Source organism: Colobus angolensis, unplaced genomic scaffold (assembly GCF_000951035.1).
Source record: "Colobus angolensis palliatus isolate OR3802 unplaced genomic scaffold, Cang.pa_1.0 Scaffold15, whole genome shotgun sequence".
NCBI classification, from domain to species: domain Eukaryota; kingdom Metazoa; phylum Chordata; class Mammalia; order Primates; family Cercopithecidae; genus Colobus; species Colobus angolensis.
The window spans coordinates 1,611,225-1,634,472 of record NW_012114599.1 but is presented as its reverse complement, the minus strand read 5'-3'; the positions used below and the strand labels follow the sequence as shown (position 1 = coordinate 1,634,472).

The 23,248-nt window shown below is 38.9% G+C and overlaps 1 protein-coding gene across 1 annotated transcript in view; it reads left to right on the top strand.

Moving 5' to 3' along the window:
- MSH2 (mutS homolog 2) overlaps nucleotides 1-20,286 on the top strand; it is a 75,606-nt gene extending 55,320 nt beyond the window's left edge. The window contains exons 9-15 of the mRNA XM_011936017.1: nucleotides 2,894-3,044; nucleotides 6,915-7,012; nucleotides 11,749-11,994; nucleotides 13,096-13,300; nucleotides 15,002-15,249; nucleotides 17,651-17,826; nucleotides 19,836-20,286. Coding sequence (XP_011791407.1) covers nucleotides 2,894-3,044; nucleotides 6,915-7,012; nucleotides 11,749-11,994; nucleotides 13,096-13,300; nucleotides 15,002-15,249; nucleotides 17,651-17,826; nucleotides 19,836-20,006 — 1,295 coding nt within the window. The 3' untranslated portion in view covers nucleotides 20,007-20,286. The remainder of the gene's footprint in view (nucleotides 1-2,893; nucleotides 3,045-6,914; nucleotides 7,013-11,748; nucleotides 11,995-13,095; nucleotides 13,301-15,001; nucleotides 15,250-17,650; nucleotides 17,827-19,835) is intronic.
- Nucleotides 20,287-23,248: the final 2,962 nt, after the last annotated feature.

Below are 23,248 nucleotides of genomic sequence, written 5' to 3'. Positions count from 1 at the left end.
TGGCATGCACCTGTGGTCCCAGCTACTCAGGAGGCTGAGGTGGGAGGATCACTCGAGCCAGGAAGGTCGAGGCTACAGTGAGCCATAATTGCACTACTGCACTCAGCCTGGGTGACAGGGTGAGATCCTGTCTCAAAATAAGAAAAGAGAATGCATCATTGGCCAGGCACAGTGGCTCACGCCTATAATCCCAATACTTTAGGAGGATCACTTCAGCTCAGGAGTTCAAGACTAGCCTGTGCAACTAGACCACATTTCTACCAAAAATTAAGAGGAAAAAAATTTGCTGGGTGTGGTGATGCACACCTGTGGTCCCAGCTACTTAGGAGGCTGAGGTGGGAGGATTGCTTTAGCTTGGGAGGTTGAGGCTACAGTGAGCCATGATAGTACCACTGTATTCCATCCAGCCTGAGGGACAGAGTGAGAGTGACACCTTGTCTTTAAAAAAAGAAAAAAAAAGAATGCATCATAGTATACATTAAATTATTGCCTATGTTTTTGATCTATTTTATTGAGTGCTAATGAGAAAATTAATGGCAAAAACTTGTTTTTTACGGTATAAATTAAGTTTAATTTCATTTAAAATTAAGTAAATTTATTTTATTAAAAAGTATGTTGAAAACAACATAAATAGCACTCAAATTGCGACAGAAACACTGTAACTGTAGTATAAGAAGCATTAGGCTGGGAGTTGGGAAACACGAGTTCTAGTTTCAGCTTGGAAACTTTTTCTGAAGCTCTTTACAAATTATTTAATTTCTTTGATTTTTACCACATTCTACTGTAGCATTAACATGTTGGATTCATTGCTTTAATTCTTAGACCTATGTGTCATCAGAAATGCCATTACACTTTGAGGATGTGAGCCTCATTTTAAATAAAGTTGTGATCCTCATGGCAGCCTCGGTTTACATGTGTTAAATAAACAGTATTCTATAAATACCATTGTCTTTCATGTTTAGTGATGTTGCTGTTGTTAACACTGCAGTGAAATGCATATATAAGCAAACTACATTACATACTCACGAACATGGTCCTTTGTTTTGAAATTTTGATCACTGATTGTTTGCAGTCTTTCATTGTGGAACTACTCTTTCCCTTTGAATGTTTTGAGAGGTTCCTTTGTTCAGATCAGTCCAATTTTATTTCTGGATGGGTCTCTACTTTCCCTTTCCGCACTGGTCAAGCGAGGTCTGTAGTTGTTTGCTACTACTAACATTTGATGGCCACACTTCAGCAAGTACATTTGTAAATACTCTCTCCCTCTCTCTTAGTTTGTGGTCTAGAGATCATATTGGTTAATGAAATTATGAAGAGGGAACATATTTATAAAAACCCAGAAATTCTTGATGCAGAAAGTCTAGCTGATTGTGAACCCAAAATAACCGAGACAGGTCTCAACCAATTTATAAAGTTTATTTTGCCAAGGTTAAGAACACATCCATGATATAGTCTCACAAGTTTCTGATGACACGTGTGCAACGTGTGCAAGGTGGTTAGGGTACAGCTTGCTTTTATACATTTTAGGGAGACATGAGACATCAGTCAACATGTGTAAGATGTACATTGGTTCTAACCGGAAAGGCAGGACAACTCGAAGCAAGGGGCTTTCAGGTAATAAGTAGATAAGAGACAAAAGGTTGCATTATTTTGAGTCCTTGATTGACTTTCACTGAATAGTCTGGCTCAGTGAATCTGCATTTTTACATAAACAATAGGGCAGAGGAAGCAATCAGAAATGCATTTGTGTCAGGTGAGCAGAGAGATGACTTTCTGTCCCTCATCTGTGAAGATAAGCTATCAGTTTACATTGCTAGGGTGAAATTCAACAGAGTTGTTTGAGAGTGAACATCTGGAGGCTCACAGGGAATTTCCTTGTGGGCAAACTGTGAGGGAGGTATGTAGCTTTTTAATCTTTGTTGCTGTCTTATTTAGGAATAAGATGAGAGGCAGGTTTGTCCGACATAGTTCCCAGCTTGACTTTTCCCTCGGCTTAGTGTTTTTGGGGTTCTGAGATTTATTTTCCGTTCACATATCAATCAGATCATTTGGTTTGTGAAGTTTCCTGTGCTTAACAGAAAATATGTGCACTAGTTTTCCTAGAGTTTCATTGTCAGAGTCTCAAGTTTTTGTTTGGAAATTGTATTTGGTCACATTAATTATACTCTATATTAGTTCCAAAGAAATAACTTTGGTTAAGAAACTAATTCTCGGCCGGGCTCGATGGCTCAAGCCTGTAATCCCAGCACTTTGGGAGGCCGAGACGGGTGGATCACGAGGTCAGGAGATCGAGACCATCCTGGCTAACATGGTGAAACCCCGTCTCTACTAAAAAACACAAAAAACTAGCCGGGCGAGGTGGCGGGCGCCTGTGGTCCCAGCTACTCGGGAGGCTGAGGCAGGAGAATGGCGTAAACCTGGGAGGCGGAGCTTGCAGTGAGCTGAGATCCGGCCACTGCACTCCAGCCCGGGCGACAGAGCGAGACTCCATCTCAAAAAAAAAAAAAAAAAAATAATAATAATAATAATAATTCTCATGCATAACTCCACGAGGGTGGGGTTATACCTTAATCCATCCTCATGTGCTCACAACAACTGGGGCAAATGTGTTGCCCAGTGCTGGTGTTCTGCAGCCTTGGATAGGTTTACCCAGAAAGCAGCTTTCAAGTCAGAAACTAACATTCATAAGGGAGTTGAGAATTTTATAAATAGATATCCGTAATTTATGTAGTTTTCAAGTAAGTAGTATTTGAATCTTTTCTGGTTAAATAATAATTGTGATGTGTTGTCATATAATAACAATATGTTTTTCACTATTTAAATAATTTTAGAGTTACATTGAAAAATGGCTGTAGGTATTTATGGAATACCTTTTCTTTTCTTGATTATCAAGGCTTGGACCCTGGCAAACAGATTAAACTGGATTCCAGTGCACAGTTTGGATATTACTTTCGTGTAACCTGTAAGGAAGAAAAAGTCCTTCGTAACAATAAAAACTTTAGTACTGTAGATATCCAGAAGAACGGTGTTAAATTTACCAACAGGTTTGCAAGTCATTATTATATTTTTAACCCTTTATTAATTCCCTGAATGCTCTAACATGATGTGAATGTTCTATGATAAGGAAGTTTTACTAATGTAGTCATCAGGTAAGAGTCAAGCTTTCTTCCAAATAGCAGTCAGCTGTCCCAATACCATTTATTAAATAATCCGTCTGTTCCCCACTGACTGAAGTGGTACTTTGGGTCTGTTTTAAAGAGTCTACTTTTACCTTGTCTCACCATTCTTTTGTCTACGCAAAATATATTTTATCACTTATTCTGTGTTACCATATCTATTAGAGCTAGTTCCCGCTCGTATCTCAACTTTATTTTCATGTTTCTTTTATCTTTTTTTTTTTTCTTTTTCCCCTGAGACGGAGTCTTGCTGTGTCGCACAGGCTGGAGTGCAGTGACATGCAGTCTTGACTCACTGCAACCTCCACCTCCCGGATTCAAGCAATTCTCATGCTTCAGCTTCCTGAGTAGCTGGGATTATAGGCCTGCACCACCACACCTGGTTCATTTTTTTATTTTTAGTAGCGATAGGTTCTCACCATGTTGGACAGGCTGGTCTCGAACTCCTGGCCTCGAGTGATCCACCTGCCTCAGCTTCCGGAAGTGCTGAGATCACAGGTGTGAGCCAACATGCCTGACCCACATGTTTATTTTTTGTAAGAAAACTGCTATCATTTATCAAGTTAAAAAAATTATTCTGGTATTTCAGTTGGGTGTTTAAATTAGTTTAGGGAAATATGAGGCCATTCACTAGATTCTAGCCTTTTTTTTTTTTAATCTTGTTTTATGTTGAAACAAATCTTAACAGTTTTTTCCTGCCATTTTTCTGGCTAATCTCAGGAAGTCCGTGAAGCAAATTATTGCTAAGTAAAAAAAAAATTATTTTAAATTAATTTAAAAATTTTTAAATTATATTTAAAATCTTCTGTGACTTATGGTAGGGGGAGGCTAAAGCTCTTCTCCTTTTGTACTGTTCTGGAAACTACTCCTTCCCCTCCTGAATTTTCCCAGAACTTAACAGGTAGCTTATATATATATGATCCCCGTCATCTGTTTATTTAACAAGTACTTTGAGTGTCTATTATATGCAGACATTCTAGGTGTTCAGACATCCTAGTAATTAGTTTGTTCCTCGTAACTCTCAATAAAGAAGATATGTATATTTCTCATTTTATAGGTGAAGAAGCTAAGACTTCACTTTTCCTCAGTTAGACGGCTAGTGCTGGTGGGTGCCTAAACTTAGATCTTCTGTTGCCAAATCTAGGTGTGTTGTTTTTCCAGCACACTAGAATCCTCCTGGTTCAAGAAATGTATATATTTTAGCTTGTATAAGATACAACTTTTGGGGTGTTCTAATCATCTTCAAGTTTTTTGTGGGTTAGTTATAACATATGAAAAAAGATTGAGGCCGGGCGCGGTGGCTCAAGCCTGTAATCCCAGCACTTTGGGAGGCCGAGATGGGCGGATCACGAGGTCAGGAGATCGAGACCATCCTGGCTAACACGGTGAAACCCCGTCTCTACTAAAAAAATACAAAAAAACTAGCCGGGCGAAGTGGCGGGCGCCTGTAGTCCCAGCTACTCCGGAGGCTGAGGCAGGAGAATGGCGTAAACCCGGGAGGCGGAGCTTGCAGTGAGCTGAGATCCGGCCACTGCACTCCAGCCCGGGTGACAGAGCAAGACTCCGTCTCAAAAAAAAAAAAAAGAAAGAAAAAAGATTGGACTGAATGGCCACATGATGCCAAAAGTGAAAAAGTCACTCACTAGGTTACGACCTATAGAATCTGGTCCCTGCCTGCCTCTGCTTTTATATTTTGCAACTTGTCCCTTTACACAGTGGTCTCACTTTTATAATGTCTTTCCCTCATGCATTTCTTTAATTCTTTTTTTTTTGCCTGTTTCATAGTAGTCTGTGCTGCTACTTGCCTCTGTACTGTTCTTGAGCTATACATGTCTGCTGTGCCATTGAGTGATTCCATCAAGGCCACAATTATCGTCTTGATGAACTGATTTTCTCCCACTGCTGATAATTACTTCTCTCCTTTCTTTCTCCTTTACATCACCTCTTTTTGTTCTTAGTTTCATTCCCTTCTTGATTCCAATTAATATTTTTTTCTTATTCTCATCTTCCTTATTTTTTATGTCAACCTCTATTTTTTGTTTTCTTTTTTTTCTTTTTCTTTTTTTTTTTTTTTTGGTGAAGGGTTTAGCTTTGTCGCTCAGGCTGGAGTGCAGTGGCACAATTTCGGCCCACTGCAACCTCCACCTCCTGGGCTTAAGCCATCCTCCCACCTCAGCCTCCCAAGTAGCTGGGACTACAGGTGTGCCCCACTACTTTGTATTTTTAATAGAGACAGGATTTCCCCATGTTGCTCAGACTGGTCTTGAACTCCTGGGCTCAAGCAGTCCACCTGCCTTGGCCTCCCAAAGTGCTGGGATTACAGGATTACAGACGTTGTGCCCGGCTCAACCTCTAATTTTAATTTTCTCTTCAAATTGCTCAACAAGATTTAGTTTCAAGACATTTTCCTGGCTGTGTATGGTGGCTTACGCCTATAATTCCAACACTTTGGGAGACCGAGGCGGGTGGATCACTTAAGGTCAAGAGTTTGAGACCAGCCTGGCCAACATGGTGAAACGCCATCTCTACTAAAAAATACAAAAATTAGCTGGATGTGGTGGCACATGCTTGTAATCTTAGCTACTGTGGAGTCCGAGGCATGAGAATCGCTTGAACCCGGGAAGCAGAGGTTGCAGTGAGTCAATCATACCACTGAACTCCAGCCTAGGCAACAGAGTCAGACTACGTCTCAAAAAACCAAAACAAAACCCATTTTTCTTATTTTGAAAACTTTTAGTATTGAAAGATATTTATGCTACAGTAATGAGAAATACTGTTTGTGTGTTTGTTTGTGGGTTTTTTTGTTTTTTCTTTGCTTTTTTTTTTTTTTTGAGACAGAGTTTTGCTCCTGTTGCCCAGGCTGTAATGCAATGGCACTATTTCAGCTCACCACAACCTCCCGGGTTCAAGTGATTCTCCTGCCTCAGCCCCCCAAGTAGCTGGGATTACAGGCATGCGCCACCATACCTGACTAATTTTGTATTTTTAGTAGAGATGGGTTTTCTCCATGTTGGTCAGCCTGGTCTCAAACTCCCGACCTCAGGTGATCCACCTACCTTGGCCTCCCAAAGTGCTGGGATTACAGGCACCCTGCCTATGTTTGTGTTTTAAAAGGAGTAATGGCTTTAATTTTTTTTTTCTTTCTCTGAGACGGAGTTTCCCTCTTGTTGCCTAGGCTGGAATGCAATGGCATGTTCTTGGTTCACCGTAACTTCCGTCTCCTGGGTTCAAGTGATTCTCCTGCCTCAGCCTCCTGAGTAGCTGGGATTACAGGCACGCACTACCATGCCTGGCTAATTTTTGTATTTTTAGCAGAGACGGGGTTTCTCCATGTTGGTCAGGCTAGTTTCGAACTCCCGACCTTGGGTCATCCACCTGCCTCAGCCTCCCAAAGTGCTGGGATTACAGGCGTGAGCCACCATGCCCGGCCGACTTCAATCTTAAATAAGGATTCCATTTAAATATTTTGTAAAAGGGCACAGGTCACATTTTTCCTCAGGGGAATATAGTTATAGCAGGAATTGTGCCATTGCGCTATTCCAAACAGCATAAAAGAACGTTAATAAATTGAATTCTAACCACATTTGTCCCTAAGGAGTTGTCCATTTTCCACTTGTATTTCCATTTTAATTATTGTTTTGATGTTTCATAGGATACTCTGGATATGTTTCATGTAGTACACATTGCTTCTAGTACACATTTTAATATTTTTAATAAAACTGTTATCTTGATTTGCAGCAAATTGACTTCTTTAAATGAAGAGTATACCAAAAATAAAACAGAATATGAAGAAGCCCAGGATGCCATTGTTAAAGAAATTGTCAATATTTCTTCAGGTAAACTTAATAGAAATAGTAATGTTCTGAATGTTACCTGGCTTTTGGTAATAGAAAAAAAAAATCATGATATTTGAAGTGTGTTCTGTTATTTTCTAAAGCCATTACATTTTGACTATTTAATATGTTAGGTTTCCTATATAAAATAAGGCATGGTGTGTTACGGTAGGACACATAACTGGAAATTACTCTTGTACATAGAAACAAAAAATGGCAGAAAAGCACAAAACTTACTACAGTTGTAATAAGGAAAGGAAACACTAGGGCCTACAACATACTAATGTCTTGGGTCATCTGTGGGCTCATGAGGCTCTAGGTTATGGAAGTAAATACCACTGAAAAGCAAATATTAATTACACACGAGGCAAGCCTTTTTGAGTTCTGTGTGTCATTTTGTAGATCTTGAGTTCATTCTAGTGGCACCATTTGAGATCATTTTCATGTAATTAAAGAAACGCAGCAACCTGACACTGTTATTGCCCTTAGAATGGAATGAATATATGTTTAGCACAAGGTAGGTGGTGATGTGTTAAGGTGGAAGGCTTTGCCGATCATGGTTTGTACGTTGACTGTAACCTTTATTGTGCCTTTAAAAAATACACTCAAGAGGCCGGGCGCGGTGGCTCAAGCCTGTAATCCCAGCACTTTGGGAGGCCGAGACGGGCGGATCACGAGGTCAGGAGATCGAGACCATCCTGGCTAATACGGTGAAACCCTGTCTCTACTAAAAAGTACAAAAAACTAGCCGGGCGACGAGGCGGGCGCCTGTAGTCCCAGCTACTCGGGAGGCTGAGACAGGAGAATGGCGTGAACCCGGGAGGCGGAGCTTGCAGTGAGCTGAGATCCGGCCACTGCACTCCAGCCTGGGCGGCAGAGCAAGACTCCGTCTCAAAAAAAAAAAAAAAAAAAAAAAATACACTCAAGAACTACCTTACCCAAGTAATTAAAGGTAAGATTACCAGTCATGGGACAAATGACATGTACTTCCTGGTATAATATAGAAGGAAGGACACAGTATCACCTATATGGTATCCTTGACCAAAATATTTAACCTGATTTTAAACAAGTAAAAATTCAAATAAATTTAGATTGTGGTGCATTCAAGGCCTGAACTTTAATAAATGTCCATGTCATGGCAGCAAAAAAGAAATCAAAAGGTCTTAAAGAGACAGGGCAGCCAAACGCAGTAGACAGTTGTTGATTAGACCCCAATTTAGAGGTTGGAGCTGGGGAATAGCTATAGAGGACACTATTGGGGCGAATTGAGAAAGTTTAATATGAGACAATATGGTGTTAGTGTCAAATTTCTTGTGTGAAATGGTAGTGTTATGAATGTCCTTGTTCTCAGGATATGCATGCTAAATTATTTCAGGGTAAATATTTTTTTAAAAGGTTATGTGCATGACTAATTCTGTAATGTGTTGCTATTATGAATTGTCATAGTAAATCAAAAGGAAACATAAAACTCAAAAGATTTTATTTTAATACACTTTATGTATTGTTGAAATGAATGGAATTGATTTGTAAAGATTACATTTTTGCTTGTTTGTATCAGAAAGCAGTGACATAATAATCTAGCTGAATTATGTTTCTTAGGCTAGATTGCATTTTAAAGAACCCTGTAAATACCATTTATTTGAACTATGGATCTTCCTTAAAAAATAATATTTATTAAGCACCTAGCGGGGTGAAGTTTTTAGATTTTAACATTTAAATTGAAGATTTTATATTAGAAGTCAACCTGAATTTAAATGAAACTTCTTGGTCTGATATTACATATTATGAAATATTTGTATTTAAAAATATAATGGAGGCTGGACATGGTGGTTCACACCTGTAATCCCAGCACTTTGGGAGGCTGAGCTAGGAGGATTGCTTGAGCCCAGGAGTTTGAGACCAGCCTAGTCAACATAGGGGGACCCTGACTCTATAAAAAAAATCCACCCAAAATTAGCCAGGTGTGGTGGTGCATGCCTGTAGTCCCAGCTACTCAGGAGGCTGAGGCAGGAGAATCACTTGAACCCAGGAGGTCGAGGCTGCGGTGAGCCATAATTATGCTACTGTTCTTCAGCCTGGGCAACAGAGCAGAGTTTGCAGTGAGCTGAGATCACGTCACTGCACTCCAGCCTGGGCAACAGAGCAAGACTCCATCTCAAAAAGTGTAATGGATCACTTTTATAATTTTCTATCATACAATTAAGTCACAAAAGGTTAAGAGCCAGTTATGTGACATGCCAAGTATAGACTCTTAATTAAGATGCTTTGGTTTGCTTTTGGTATATATGTATGTATGTATGTATTTGATGGGGTCTTATCATGTTGCCCAGGCTTTAGTGCAGTGGTGTGATCATGATTCACTGCAGCTTCAATCTCCTAGGTGCAAGCAATTCTCCCCACTCAGCCTCCCAAGTAGCTTGGGACTACAGGCACATGCCACCACACCTGATTAATTTTTAAAAAATTATCTTTTGTAGAGATGAGGTCTCACTATGTTGCTGAAGCCAGACTCAAGCAATCTTCCTGCCTTGGCCTCCCAAAGTATTGGGATTACAGGCGTGAGCTACCCTGCCCAGCCTAGTTTTCTTTTTTTACTATACACTTATTCTTGTCAGTATGCTAGCAATTTTACAAGTTTTAAAGTAGTTATAGCAAGTACTTCACTCGTGTTTAATTCTTAAAGGCTTATATTGCTGTATAATAGGGTAGTGTGAATTCTTCCTTTCTTTTTTTTAGAAAAACGTATTTGGTAAAAGTAATAAATTTTAAAAGTGTACTGAGGCCAAGTGCAGTGGCTCACACCTATAATCCCAGCACTTCGGGAGGCTGAGGCCGGTGGATCACCTGAGGTCAGGAGTTCAAGACGAGCCTAACCAACATAGTGAAACCCTGTCTCTTAAAATTAGCTGGGTGTGGCGGCAGGTGCCTGTAATCTCAACTACTTGGGAGGCTGAGGCAGGAGAATCGTTTGAACCCAGGAGGCGGAGGTTGCAGTGAGCCTAGATCACACCATTGCACTCCAGCCTGGGTGACAGAGCAAGAGCAAGACTCTGTCTCCAAAAAAAAAAAAAAAGATATACTGAAACAGAGGAAGATAATTATGTCTGCTTGGCCCCATTGTTAAGCTGATTTTTATTTTCAAAACATTTGATCGCTGTTACGGGGAATAAGGGAATAAAAAAATGAGTTAAATTTCCAGCCCCTTGATTAAACTAATAATTTTTGGTTTTCCTAGAATTAAACGCTTTTATCTTGAATGTTCTGTGAAGCTTTTGACATGATTGATAGCTGTATGATAGTCTGAATGACATGTGGGTCATGTACCAGCCCCTCCAACCTGTTAACATTTAGAATCTTTTCAGAAAAATTAAAGCATTGTTAATTTTCTTCATGTTTTTTGTCTAGCATGTGTCAGAGATTTTTTTAATGTACCTATTAATAGCGTTTAGTTTTAATACTCTAGAACAGTAGAATCTTGGAAATGTTTTAAGTGACAATTAGAGATTTAAATTTATGCTGACATTCTCTGCATGTGATACTAAAGAAAGCCAAACTAACTATCTTACGGTCAGTTTGTACAGTATACCAGGCCTTGATGGTCACATTTCAACATGCTACCTTTTTGCTTACATGTGTCTTATGGTGATTTTGAGGTGTCATTCTGGTTTCTCAGATACTTAAAATATAGAAAAAGGTGTGTCTTAAAATTGAGAGAATGTTTTGGATATCACTGCACCGTTTCTCTTAACCTAATCAATATGTTATCAAAATGTCTCCCTGTTAGTTTTCTTTTTTAAAGCTCTACCGCATTTCTTTATAAACAGCTGTATAGTTTTATATTTTAATGATAAGGGAAGGTACTCTACTTTTGTTTTTTGTGTGTTTTTGTTTGTTTTTGAGACAGAGTTGCCCAGGCTGGAGTGCTGTGGCGCAATCTCAGCTTACTGCAACTTCCACCTCCTGGGTTCATGCAATTCTGGTGCCTCAGCCTCCCAAGTATCTGGGATTACAGATGTACACTACCATACCTGGCTAATTTTTGTATTTTTGGTAGAGATGGGGTTTTGCCATGTTAGCCAGGCTGGTCTTGAATTCCTGGCCTCATGTGATCCCCAGTCTCATGCGATCCGCCCACCTCGGCCTTCCAAAGTGCTGGGATGATAGGTGTGAGCCGCTCAGCCCAGCCAGTACTCTGTTTTTGATAGCTATTCACAATGGGGAAGGATGTAGCAACACATTTTAACCCTATGTTGAGTTTTAGGTGGATTCCTTTCAAATTTTGTTAAGGCTAATTTTGTTAATTTTTTTTAAAAAAGTATAAGTTTGGCCGGGCGCGGTGGCTCAAGCCTGTAATCCCAGCACTTTGGGAGGCTGAGACGGGCGGATCATGAGGTCAGGAGATTGAGACCATCCTGGCTAACATGGTGAAACCCCGTCTCTACTAAAAAATACAAAAAACTAGCCGGGCGCGGTAGCGGGTGCCTGTAGTCCCAGCTACTCGGGAGGCTGAGGCAGGAGAATGGCGCAAACCAGGGAGGCGGAGCTTGCAGTGAGCTGAGATCCGGCCACTGCACTCCGGTCTGGGGGACGGAGCGAGACTCCGCCTCAAAAAAAAAAAAGTATAAGTTAGGAAATGGGTTTGGAATTCCCAAATGGGGGGATTAAATGTATTCTTACAACTTATATCTGTTTATTATTCAGTATTCCTGTGTACATTTTCTGTTTTTATTTTTATACAGGCTATGTAGAACCAATGCAAACACTCAATGATGTGTTAGCTCAGCTAGATGCTGTTGTGAGCTTTGCTCATGTGTCAAATGGAGCACCTGTTCCATATGTACGACCAGCCATTTTGGAGAAAGGACAAGGAAGAATTATATTAAAAGCATCCAGGCATGCTTGTGTTGAAGTTCAAGATGAAATCACGTTTATTCCTAATGATATATACTTTGAAAAAGATAAACAGATGTTCCACATCATTACTGGTAAAAAAAAACCTGGTTTTTGGCCTTTGTGGGGGTAACATGTTTTTTGTTTGTTTGTTTGTTTTTTTATCTTGGAATAGAAATATATTTAAAATTGATGGAGAAAATTCGCAGTTCTTAACGTTAGAAAGAGAACATAATATTCTTACCGGTTAGTAATCTATTCACATTTGGATTAGAGGGAAGATTTAGAAGGTGAGATAAAAGCTTATGAGAGAATAATGTATTCCTTGAAACTTGTTCCATGGGTTCAGAACATTTAGAAACAAACATCCCTTCACACTCAAATCTTACCTTTGAGCCAGTCCTCCAATACTGAGGTCTTTGAAGGTCAGGCCGAATTGGCTATGGGAGGACCTCAGGTTAGGGTACAAATTATTGTAAAACATGGCACTATATTCATGTGAAACTCGAAAAAACTAGCCTTGCATATAGACTCATGTATCATGTCTCTGCTGAGATGTTTGAGAGATCTTAACTAGATTCTAGAAGACAAAAAAGGAAGTAGGAGTTTTGGGGCAAATATATTTGGGAAACGGTTGATTGTATTTTCTTTCCCCAAATGGATTTTCAAGTTGTTCATATAATCTAACCCCAACAAATAAATTGCCTGTTTTTCAAAAGAAGGATCCTGTCTTCAGGTTTTTGTGTGGGGTTTAAGTGATTTGAAAGATTTGACCATACTGATACACTCACTAGTAACCTCATTTACTAATGAGTAATGGTTTTGAGTTAATCAGTTAGGCCTGCACTACTTTTCTGGAAGTTAATAAATTATCCCACAGGCAGCCTTGTGAGCCATGGGAAATGTGTATATGGTCTTTCTAGGCCAGAGTCAAATTACAGGTATATTTTTCATGGCTTCTCTTGATGAAAGGCCCAGTATCAGTTTGTCTGAAGAAATAATAGCATTGCTTTTGGGGGTAATATGGGCAGTAACTCTGTCCACATCTTTGGTCAGCCTGTGGTTCTGCTTTTGTATGCCATGTCAGTGTAAATCTACATGATTAGTCATCATTGTACAGCTTAGGACTAACAGTCCCTTTATTAGTAGCAGAAAGAAATTTAAAATCTTGATTTCTGATATAATTTGTTTTGTAGGCCCCAATATGGGAGGTAAATCTACATATATTCGACAGACTGGGGTGATAGTACTCATGGCCCAAATTGGGTGTTTTGTGCCATGTGAGTCTGCAGAAGTGTCCATTGTGGACTGCATCTTGGCCCGGGTAGGGGCTGGTGACAGTCAGTTGAAAGGAGTCTCCACATTCATGGCTGAAATGTTGGAAACTGCTTCTATTCTCAGGTAAGTGCATCTCCTAGTCACTTGAAGATAGAAATGTATGTCTCTGTCCTGTAAGAAGAAGTACATTTGCAGATTCTCATGTAAAAACATCTGAGAATGTTTGTCTTAGTTTAATAGTTGTTTTCCTGTGGACTTTATATACTTCGTATTATCTTAAAAGAGTGATTGATGATAGCTATGGAAAACTTTGATTTTTAAAGTTGTCTCTTTAAGTAGACAATTTATAAGCTACTGGTACTAGCTCACCTTGTAAATCTCCATTACCATGTTTTCGCTTGCCCTGTTCACACTTCCTGGAATGGTCCTTCTTGCCCTTTACCCAACTTCTTTCTAATATTTAAGTCCCTGATGATGGAAATTCTACTTCTGTAGCGATTTTTCTCATCATACGACCCTAAGGTCATGGGTGTTTTTCTCTGAACTCCTCTTTGAGATGCCTGTAACTTAAACCACATTTTTGTTTTAGACATTACTGAAATGTTTTGTCTTTATTTCACTTTTTAGGAGCTTCCTTGAAGGTAGGGACTATACTTTCTATTTCTTGGTATCTTTTTCCTTCTTTTTTTTAAAGTTTTTTAGAGAGAGAGAGTCTTACTCTGTTGCCCAGGCTGGTCTTGAACTCCTGTGCTCAGGTGATCTTCCTGCCTTGGCTTCCTGAAGTGCTGGGATTACAGGCATGAACCACTGTGATCCTCCTTGTTTCTTAGTATCTTCTAAAGTACATTGACTATAGTAGGTGCCTAGTAAATTATGTGTTGGTTTAACTTCCTTAAGGTTCTGTTGTTTGTGAAAAATTATAAAAGCAATACAAATGTTTGTGTAGTAATTAAGCAACAGGTTAATATTCATGAATTAAAAGATGAAAGAAATAAAACATGTTAGCTGGCAACTCACAGAAAAAGAAGTAAATTGCCAGTGAGCATACGAGCCCATGAAAAATTAGCAAATATGTGTAAGTTTCACCCCCTTACATATATTTGGTTAAAAATGAGAGAAGAATGGTAATAGCTGGTATTGGTAAGACTGTGGCAGGCACACAATTTACGTAACCACCAAAAGTGTATGCAAGTATCCATGTCACCACACCCTGATCTCATCTTCATTCAGTTTTATTTTTATTTTTTTAATCTCGGCGGATTTGATTGGCATGAAATGAATGATAGCTGCCTTATTTGGAATTCCTTTGATTACTACTGGTGTGCTTGATAATGTAAAACAATGTTTATTCAAAATCTGTTTTCCCTTTCATCCATTGTTTATTCATGTTCATGCCCTTTTTTTCCTTTTCTCCTTCCTTCCTGCCTTCCCGCCTTCTTGCCTTCCTGCCTTCCCCTCCCTCCCACCCTCCCTCTCACACACACACAGGTGTGTGCTACCATACCTGACTAGTTTTTAATTTTTTTTTTTTTTTTTTAGAGGCAAGGTCGCACTATGTTGCTCAAGCTGGTCTGGGCTCAAGTGATCCTCCCACCTTGGCCTTCCAAAGTGCTGGGATTATAGATGTGAGCCACCATGCCTGGCCCATGCCCCTTTTTCTGTTGAAGTTTTAGTGCTTTTTATTGACTTTGTTTATATATTAAGATAATTAATCTATTATGTTTGTGGCCTATCCTTCCCAATGTATTGTCTTAATTTTGTTTTTGTGTGTGTATGTTACCACATTTTATGTGATGGGAAATTTCGTGTAATTATGTGCTTCAGGTCGGCAACCAAAGATTCATTAATAATCATAGATGAATTGGGAAGAGGAACTTCTACCTACGATGGATTTGGGTTAGCATGGGCTATATCAGAATACATTGCAACAAAGATTGGTGCTTTTTGCATGTTTGCAACCCATTTTCATGAGCTTACTGCCTTGGCCAATCAGATACCAACTGTTAATAATCTACATGTCACAGCACTTACCACTGAAGAGACCTTAACTATGCTTTATCAGGTGAAGAAAGGTATGTACTATTGGAGTACTCTAAATTCAGAACTTGGTAATGGGAAACTTACTACCCTTGAAATCATCAGTAATTGCCTTATTCTAAGTTAGTGTAAATTGTTGATGTTTTTATAGAACCCATTTACCCCTTAATTCACAGTCTGGGGGCAGGAACATGTACATATTTCTGTATCTCCTAGTAGGACCACTCATTCTAAAGCATTCACAGAAAGAATGATCTGGTTTTTTTTTTTTTTGGAGACAGAATCTAGGTCTGTTGCCCAGGCTGGAGTATGATTCTCTGCTCACTGCAGCCTCTGCCTCCTGGGTTCAAGTGATTCTCCTGCCTCAGCTTCCCGAGTAGCTGGGATTACAGGTGCCTGCCACCACGCCTGGCTAATTTTTGTATTTTTAGTAGAGACGGGGTTTCACCATGCTGGCCAGGCTGGTCTCGAACTCCCAACAGCAGACTATCTGCCCATCTTGGCCTCCCAAAGTGCTGGGATTACAGGTGCAAGCCACCGCACCTGGTCAGAATTATCTGTACTCTTGAACATCACCATGGAGGGATTTTCTGCTACCTCCCATTTCAGTATGTTTTCTTGTTGAATTAGGATAACAAACAATATGCTTTCAAGTTCCAAAGTTCTAGCTGTTATTGTTTAACAAAATCTTCATTATAATTAGCTTATTTTATGCTCAAGAGTGTGTTATAAAAACAGGTTCATTTAAAACTAGGGGTTCTAGAAATCTTGAAATAGTAGTTTTCACATGCAGAGTGACTTATCTATTGTTATTTCATCCTTTCAGGAAAGTTTGTTATTCATGGGCTTGGGATTTAGTCAGATCCCTGTATTGATGAGATTAACATAATATAAGGCTTTCTTTTTTTGAGATGGAGTCTTGCTCTGTCGCCCAGGCTGAGTGCAGTGGCCGGATCTCAGCTCACTGCAAGCTCCGCCTCCCGGGTTTACACCATTCTCCTGCCTCATCCTCCCGAGTAGCTGGGACTATAGGCGCCCGCCACCTCGCCCAGCTAGTTTTTTGTATTTTTTAGTAGAGACGGGGTTTCATCATGTTAGCCAGGATGATCTTGATCTCCTGACCTTGTGATCCGCCCATCTCAGCCTCCCAAAGTGCTGGGATTACAGGCTTGAGAAGGCTTTCAAAGGTTTTAAAAATCATACTATAAGGATTGATTTCATTAGTCACCAGAATAACTTTTTCAGATGGCACTCTGATTTTCCACGAACACATTTTTCTGCATCAGTTGCTTACACATGAGTGAGATAATCTTGGTTCTTTATCCTTTGTTATTTATACTTCATTGGGAATCCTTTTGGGTTAACGTATTTGCGTCATTATTATTATTGCTGTAGAATTCAGGAACTTTTAGTAGATCTGACAGCATGAAATTTGCTTTTAAATCATTGCTTGTGTTTTGTAAGCTATGGAAATGTGTTCAGAATATTTTTTAAAAGGCCAGATGAAGTGTGAAGATAGAAAAACTTCATCCTTCACTGTGGATGTTTAACAAACATTTGCTTCTACTTTATTTTTGTTTGCTTCCTTTAGTTGTGCAAAGTATCCAGTTCTAGAATGCATGAGATACATGACAGAGCCAAAAAATTCTTTACAGTTGATAAATAATTGTGGCAAAAACAGCTCTATAATAACTTTGCAAGCATCATTTGATTAAATGCTTAAAAAGTCTTGACTCAGTTCTAACTATTTCCTGCAAATAATAAATCAATATTTTTAATTAAATGCTACTCCAAATTAGTGACACTTTTACATGTCTTTCTGTCTCCCTCCCCTTCTCTCTTGCCCCCTTTCCCCCTTTCCCCTTTTCTCCCTTCTCCCTTTCTCCCTTCCCTCTTCCCTCTTCCCTTCCCTTCCCTTGCCCCATCCCTTCCCTTCCCCCATCCCTTTCCTTTCCCCTTCCCTTCCCTTCTCTTGCCCCTTCCCTTTCCCTTCCTCTTCACTTCCCCTTCCCTTCCCTCTTCCCTTCTCCCTCCCTTTCCCCTCCCCCTCTCCTCTCCCCCTCTCCTCTCCTCCCCTCCCTTCCCTTCCCATGAAATGAGAAAGCCTCAGAGATATTGGCTTGATTAATTTTTCTTTAGATTAAGATATTTATCTAAGCCTTTAAGGTTTATCTATTGAGCTTTTTCATCTCCTATTTTTATTTTTTCTACGTTTGTCAAGGATAAAATACAGCACTGTGTGCCAAGTCATAATCACTTTTCTTTTGAGACTTAATCAAAATTCCTTTAACTGTTACTCTGATACGTTTGGCTAATGTATTTGAAGTAATCCAAAATTAAGTTTTCTAATGACAAGGTGAGAAGGATAAATTCCATTTACATAAATTGCTGTCTCTTCTCATGCTGTCTCCTCACGCTTCCCCAAATTTCTTATAGGTGTCTGTGATCAAAGTTTTGGGATTCATGTTGCAGAGCTTGCTAATTTCCCTAAGCATGTAATAGAGTGTGCTAAACAGAAAGCCCTGGAACTCGAAGAGTTTCAGTATATTGGAGAATCACAAGGATATGATATCATGGAACCAGCAGCAAAGAAGTGCTATCTGGAAAGAGAGGTTTGTCAGTTTGTTTTCATAGTTTAACTTAGCTTCTGTATTATTATATAAACAGGACACTAAGATGAAGATTTTTTGGTGTTTTTTTTTCCCCTCTGTGTTTCTAGTGCTTATTTTTTTTTTTTTTGAGACGGAGTCTTGCTCTGTCGCCCGGGCTGGAGGTCCGCCTCCCAGGTTTACGCCATTCTCTTGCCTCAGCCTCCGTCTAGTGCTTATTTTTTAATCAATTTGTTTGATGGCAAAGAATCCATCTCTGTGTCATTTTGATTTCTGCAGTATATACATCTGCATAATCAAGATTCGATTTCAAGTACCAAAGTAGGAGTAAAGGAATATAGTAAAGGAATAGGTTTAAAATTAGTCATTTCACTAAAATTAGTTATTATGGACTATAGCTAGGTACATCTTTGTTCATGAACGAATATATCAAGTTCAGTTATTAAATTACGTATTAGGTAAGAAAAGGACAAATAAGCATGATTCATAATTCCTGCCCTCTATTTGTTTAGAATTTAGTTGGGGAGATAATAATAACAAATGTGACACAGAGAATAAAGTGGCATATGACAAATATTTATTCAAAGAAGCCATTATGGATGGGATGTTTCAGTTCTCATGGGAGAAATGGATTTTATGGTGGCTTTTCTTTGAGTATGGGTCATATTTGGGTGTTCACACAGAAAGACCCAAACATATGCCTAATTTTTAAATTAATTAGTTTATTTTCTTTGTGATGGAGTCTCTCTCTGTTGCCCAGGCTGGAGTGCAGTGGTGTGATCTTGGCTCACTGCAAGCTCTGCCTCCCGGGTTCGCGCCATTCTCCTGCCTCAGCCTCCTGAGTAGCTGGGACTACAGGTGCCCATCACCACGCCCGGCTAATATTTTGTGTTTTTTAGTAGAGACGAGGTTTCATTGTGTTAGCCAGGATGGTCTCGATCTCCTGACTTCGTGATCCGCCTGCCTCAGCCTCCCAAAGTGCTGGGATTACAGGTGTGAGCCACCACGCCCGGCCCTTTTTTTTTTTTTTTTTTTAATTAGAGGATTACTAGTTCTCTTCAATTATAGAAATAAAAGAATCTTATTTCACTGCCTGGTCCTGGAAACATTTACTGCAGTATACATTGTGACAACTTTTTACTTGTCATGTTTTTAGCTTTTACCTGTGAATTTCTTATTGTTTTAGCTTTTACCTGTGAATTTCTTATTGTTCTTATGTGAAGGATAGATAGTTGCTACAATAATAATAGATGATGTGTATGGTTTTTGAGCCTGAAAAATGTAGTTTTATCTGCTGTACCTATTCAAGCAGGAGAAATATAATTTGTTAATAATTTTAGGTATGGCAGGCTGCCATCCCAAACATGAAGTGGTCTTTGTATTTGCACTTTAATGTGTTGAAATCATAGCTTTCAGTGATCCAGGATTAGGCAGACTCTTATGTAATCCCTTGTTTCCAATTAAAATAGACGTTGTGTACTTTTGATAACATTAATTATAATGTATTTTGAGCCCTGTGAGGTTGGTAACACTATTCCCATTTTGTGAATGAGGAATGTGTGTTAAGGAATTTGCCCAAGAGTCACATAGCAAGTAATATTCATGTTCTCTGAAGCAGCAATAACTTGGCAATAAAATAAAAAAGAAACATCTTCTGTATGTGTTAACTTTTCAGTGACGGTTTTTGCCTTCCAGTATTCTTTGTAAACCTTGAATTATTTTTTTCACAGAGGATTAAAGTTTATCAATTATAAAGGTGGAGGAATTTGGGAACTAGACAGTGCACACATAAATAATAAATATGTTCTTCAAATATTGGGTGGGCTAATGTGGGAGTTCGAGACCAGCCGAGGCAACATAGTGAGACCCTTGTCTCTAAAACTATGAAAAATAAAAAAAAATTCTAAAAATGAGTGATGTGTTTAGATGGAAATGAAACAATTTGTCACGATCTAACAAGACTTTTAGAAAAGATATTTTAATTACTAATGGGACATTCACATGTTTTTCAGCAAGGTGAAAAAATTATTCAGGAGTTCCTGTCCAAGGTGAAACAAATGCCCTTTACTGAAATGTCAGAAGAAAACATCACAATAAAGTTAAAACAGCTAAAAGCTGAAGTAATAGCAAAGAATAATAGCTTTGTAAATGAAATCATTTCACGGATAAAAGTTACTACGTGAAAAATCCCAGTAATGGAATGAAGGTAATACTGATAAGCTAATTGTCTGTAATACTTTTATATTGTTTTATATTAATTCTTTTTCCATAGTGTTAACTGTCAATGCCCATGGGCTATCAACTTAATAAGATATTTAGTAATATTTGGCTCTGAGGACATTTTCAAAGATCTTTATTTTGAAAAATGAGAGCTGTAACTGAGGACTTTTTGCAGTTGACATAGGCAATAATAAGCGATGTGCTGAATTTTATAAATAAAATCATGTAGTTTGTGGAATTTGAGATGCATTGTAGTTCTTTGCAGTGTGACTTCTATACACATTTGTTCCCAAATATGTTGGAAGAAACAAATAGTCCAGAGACCTTGTAAAAGATCTTAAACTGGAGGACTCCATGGAGATCTTTGCCAGTGACTCCCCCAGAGTGTCCATCTGTTGGCAGGAGCCAGGTTGGCTGCATATGCATTAACTAAGGAGCTTATTACACATCCAGAGTCCTATGGTGAGCCTCCATCCAGTCTGCCATTCTCCCATCCCTGGTCTATGATAAGATTTAGAAATCTGCATTTTAACAAAACCTTTCAGGTTGAGAACCCTGATTTAGTCTACTTCTTCTGTTTTACAATAAAGAGATGAAGGGGTTAAGAATTAGCAGCTAATCCTACGCAATGTGAGGGAAAAAGGACAGTTCTTTTAATAAATGCAGTGGACTGGTGGTGTATCCATATAGGAAGAAATGAAATTGGACCCGTAGTTCATGTCATATATAAAAATCACCTCCACTTTGGGAGGCCAAGGCAGGCAATCAATCACTTGAGCTTAGGAGATCAAGACCATCCTGGACAACATGATGAAACCCCATCTCTACAAGAAAATGCAAAAATTAGCCAGGCATAGTGGTGCGTGCCTGTAGTCCCAGCCACTCAGAAAGCTGTGGTGGGAGGATCACCTGAGCTGGGAGAGGTTGAGGTTGCAATGAGCTGTGATCATTCCACTGCACACCATCCTGGGCAATACAGTGATACTGTGTCTCAAACAAAACAAAACCAAAAAAAATCACCTTCAGTGATTTTTAGACCAAATGTACAAGGTAACAGTATCAAGGTTTTAGTGTTTTATAGTTCTTCAGAAGATAACATAGGAAAATATTTTTATGTCCTTGACTTTGGGAAGAATTTAAGTCACAGAAAAACACCATCCATAAAGTTTGACTTATTTAGCTAATTGAAATTAACAACTTCTATTAAAAGGCACCACAAGTGAAAAGACATGATTCATAATGGAAGAACATACTGGTACCATATAAAATATCAAAGAGCTTGGCATGGTGTCCCATGCTTGCAGTCCCAGGAGACTGAGGCAGGAGGATCACTTGAGCCCAGCAGTTCAAGTCCAGCCTGGGCAATATAGCAAGACTGCATTTCTTTTCTTCTTTTTTTTAATACCTGGAATAAAGAACTCCTATAAAAACACTAAAAAAAGGGGTCACTTAAGAATCTTATTAACAAAAAGAATCTGAATATTTTTCCAAGGAAGATATGCAAATAGACAGTAAACACATGAAAAGATGCAGATCAGGGAAATGCAAGTCGAAACCACAATGAGCCACAACTTCACACTGATTACGATAGTTAAAATCAAAAAGTCAGATGGTAAGTACTGGCAAGGAAGTGGAGAAATTGAAACTCTCATGCACTGTTGGTGGGAATGTAAAATGGTGCAGCTGCTTTGGAAAACAGTCTGGCAGTTCCTCCGACAATTCCACACCAACGTATATCCAAGTGGAATCAAAACATATGTCCCCACAAAACTTGTACACAAATGTTTATAGCAGGATTATTCATAATAGCCAAAAGGTGGAAACAACCCGAATGTCCATCAGCAGATGAATGCATAAACAAAACGCAGAGGTATATTATTGAGTCATTAAAGGAATGAAGTACTGCTACATGGTACAGCTTAGATAAACCTTGAAAACATTGTGCTAAGTGAAAGAAGCTGGTTACAAGAGTCTACACATATGATTTCATTCATGTGAAAGTTCAGAATAGAGACAGCAGTAGAGACAAAGTAGCAGTTCAGGGTTGGTGCCAGGGAATAGGGGGTAGGTGGGGTGAAAGCTAAAGGATACGGTGTTTCTTTGTGAGAAGGAAGTTCTAAAATTGGTGATGTTTATACATGTCTGTGAATATACTAAAAACCGTTGAATTGTACACATTAAACGGATGAATTGTGTAGGAATTATATTTTAATAAAGCTATTTTTAAAAATTCAGACACTTCACCTAAGAGGAAATCTAAGCGGTCCATAAACATGAAAAGGCCTTTAATCACCAGTCAGAAAAATGAAAATGAAAACCATGCCAGGCCACCTCCAACCTCCCCACCTCCCACCACCATAGTGACAAGCATTTCAAGTGTGGCAGTTCCAGCTGTTGGTGAGGATGTGGAATAACACTGCTAGGGGTGTTCAGATTATCTGGTGAAATTGAAAAGATGCATGCGACCCAGCAATTCTGCTCTTAGCTGCATATTCTAGAGATGCTTTTGCCCATTGTGCTGCGAGATGTATACAGGAATGTTCCTAATACCCCCACAATGGAAACAACTCAGCAGTGAAAATGAACTACAGCTACACAAAATAACATAGATTGAATCTTAAAACGTTTGGTAAAAGAAGTGATACAAAAATGACAGTTTTTTCTCATTTATGTGAAATTTAAGAATAGGTGGTATTGTTTGGGGATGCAGTCTTTGGGATGGCAACTATAAAGAAAAAGTGAGTGTGTCAATCAGGAGAGTGATTGTCTTTAGGGAAATGGGGTCCTGATGGGGTGGGGACACTTTAGGGCTTCTGGAGGGCCACAGTTCTGGTGTTTAACCTGAGTAGTGGTTTTGCAGGTGCTTGCTTTATAGTTAACTGCAATTTTTTCTTTTAATTCAGTTAAAATTTGGTATGAGAACAAATGTATGGCCAATGAGTCCTTTCACATACTCAGTTTACCAAGTTATTTTTCCTCATTGTTGTTAATTTAGAGTGGGTTATATCAGTTTTTCTTTTCTGGCTACCAAAAGCTTAGGAAAAAGGCAAATTTACAGAGGAAGATTTTAAATGTGGAAATATTTATTGGTTTACAAATCGTTCTAATCACTTATACATGAAAAGCTTTCATAAAATTCAAAAAGCAAATTTTAAATTCCAATGAAATATTTCATCCCGTGGTTAGTTGTGAAAGAATGTTTTTA